The sequence below is a fragment of the Octopus bimaculoides genome, chromosome 28 (assembly GCF_001194135.2).
Source record: "Octopus bimaculoides isolate UCB-OBI-ISO-001 chromosome 28, ASM119413v2, whole genome shotgun sequence".
NCBI lineage: Eukaryota > Metazoa > Mollusca > Cephalopoda > Octopoda > Octopodidae > Octopus > Octopus bimaculoides.
In genome coordinates, this window is record NC_069008.1 from 17661208 (window position 1) to 17664026 (window position 2819).

The window sequence follows — 2819 nt, forward strand, 5'->3', positions numbered from 1 at the left end:
GCGATCCTATGACCGCGAGTCCGCTGCCCTAACCACTGAGCCATTGCGCCTCCACAAACCAAACCAATAATAAGAAGAATATGTACTTCTTTAGTTTTTTCATCCATTCTGACAACACTTTCTTTGGTGATTCCAAGTAATCGAGGAACCAGTTTATTTTTTCCTTTCATTTTTTCCTGAAAGAAACAAAGAATAAGAGATTAATTTTTAATTATATTAATAATTAATATTTAACAGACTACTAATGTTAACAAAACACACTTAATGCTACTAACATAAATAAATTTATTTATTCATTAATAAATTATTATATAACCTCATTATGCATCTTAATTATGTAATTGTAGAGTTAATGATGTTTATCTGGATGAAACAGCTGTTGAACAAAAACCAAACTAAACATGGAATTTATGCTGTTTTGCTTTTATTCTAAACATGTTGCTCTTGGTTGTTTTAGCTAATTATGTTTCCCCTTCAGACTTACTACAAGTAATAAATATGGGAGAATTTAATGAGGTGAGACTAATTATTGTGGATTTAATCTTTTGATCTTTCAACTTTTACTCGTTTTAGTAGTTAGACTAGGGCATCATTTCAAGATTCTTAGTTGAACACAAAGACCCTCACCCCCAGGCTTGTGGGTGCTGGTGCCACATAAAAAGCAAATCTGCCAGTGCTCTGTAAAAGCACCCAACACATTCTATAAAGTGGTTGGCGTTAGGAAGGGCATCCAGCTGCAGAAACCATGCCACAACAGACAATGGAACCTGGGCAGCTTTTCAAATGGTCAGCTCCTGTCAAACCGTCCAACCCATGCCAGCATGGAAAACAGATATTAAATGATGATGAAGATGCTATGGTGGGCTTCTTTCAGTTTCCACCTACCAAATCCAGTCACAAGGCTTTGATCAACCCAAGGCTATATTAGCAGACACTTGCCCAATGTGCCATGCAGTGGCACTGAACTTAAAATCACGTTGATGTGGAGCAAGTGTCTTCCTGCACAGCCATATTAGCACCAATCAATTTAACAATGCCCTCAAAACAGGATTTATATTGAGAATTGTGGATTTGAGACGAAGAGACTCACCTTGACTAAGAAGAATGTGATTCCATATGTTTTAAGATCTCGGCAGCATTGTGTATATCTCACTTTGGCTTCAACATCCAATAAACCATTCTGAGTTTTGTGTTCCTGGAAAACAGCAACGAGAACAAGAAGATGAAGAAGGAAAACGGTGACAATGGCAAACGGTTGTTATAATTATATGCAAACGAAGTATTGAAATAATCAAACAATTGGATAACGAATCAATTCCAAGCAGGTTTCCTTATATGTGCATATGAAGGAGGGCTGAAAAGTTCCTGGCTTTAAGGGTTTCACAAAAGGTCTGGTTGGAGGCCCAACCTTCCAAGTTCTTTTACAGGGTTTGGAAAAACTGAATGGGAGAATCTCTGTTTAGGGCTGTAGAGTCAAAACAAAAAACTGACTGACTCCTCTACTATTCGCACCTCTGACTCCGACTCCTCTTTATGTAATTAAGTGATTGTGGTCTACATATCTCATAAAGCCTATGCATGGACTCTGAGTCGGCCCCTATGTTACAACTGGTTTATATTAAAGAATAAAGGTATTGCGAGTCAGAGTCGGTATAGTTTTACTGACTCTGACTCCAGCTACTCCTTAATTGCTTCTGACTCCAACTCCACAGCCCTGTCTCTGTTCCTTGTTCTTCTGGGAAAGTCACGAACCATTGCTTGGCTTGGTTTAGCAGCAGCAGCAGCACGACCACCACCACCACCACTAGAGCCCCACCCCTCTTTTCTTTTAAAGGATATTACTGGTGCAATTTGAGGGAGTCTTGGCTAATATTTCTAGCAGAATGAGCGACTACAAACGGCCCTTTGTTGGTTCCAGTTCGCAGACTGAGGAACAGAATATTACGAAGAGGAATGGAATGGAATCTTATAAGGGCCTACTACTACTACTACTACTACTACTACTACTGCTGCTGCTGCTGCTGCTACTAAAATACTAACAGAAGGGCTGGGGTGGGAGAGTCTTTGCAAGCATGTGAATGAAGAAAGATGACACCGCTTGTTCTTATTCAGAGAAAGCCAAACAGACAGACAGACAGACAGACAGAAGGCATATAGACCCCTGCCAACCTCATATACACTGAAAATAAAATGGGATTACGGGGCATTCTTCACACACACACACACACTAATATAAATATATACATACATACATATCATCATCATCATACACATCCATCCATCCAAGCACTTCTACATCCATCGACACAGTACTTATGCATATACACATACATACACTCCTAAATCTTGTAGATGTACCCCTATCTCATATAATACACACCCTCATTTCTTATACATACAAATACACCTCTACCCCTTATACACACACAGATATACAACCCCCATCTTTGATACTTATATACATACACCCCTTATCTCTTATACATACATACATACATATATATATATATACATACATATATATACACCACCAATCTCTTATACATGCATGACTATCCCTATCTCTGATTCATACATATACCCCCTTATCTTTCACACACACACACACACATACATACATATACACACCCCTCCATTATATATACATGTATACACACTGTACTAAAAGAGTTATATACCCAGAATAATGAACACACTAGCTATGTTCCTTATGGTTACACCCGCATATATATATATATATATATATATATATATACATATATATATACATATATATATATATATACATATATATATATATATACATATATATATATATA

The 2819-nt window shown here is 37.5% G+C and overlaps 1 protein-coding gene across 1 annotated transcript in view; it reads right to left on the bottom strand.

The window, feature by feature from the left end:
• LOC106872263 (talin) overlaps positions 1–2819 on the bottom strand; it is a gene marked incomplete at its 5' end in the record, with an annotated part of 182270 nt that overhangs the window by 103328 nt on the left and 76123 nt on the right. Inside the window, 2 exons of the mRNA XM_052977507.1 lie at positions 87–176; positions 1091–1195. Coding sequence (XP_052833467.1) covers positions 87–176; positions 1091–1195 — 195 coding nt within the window. The remainder of the gene's footprint in view (positions 1–86; positions 177–1090; positions 1196–2819) is intronic.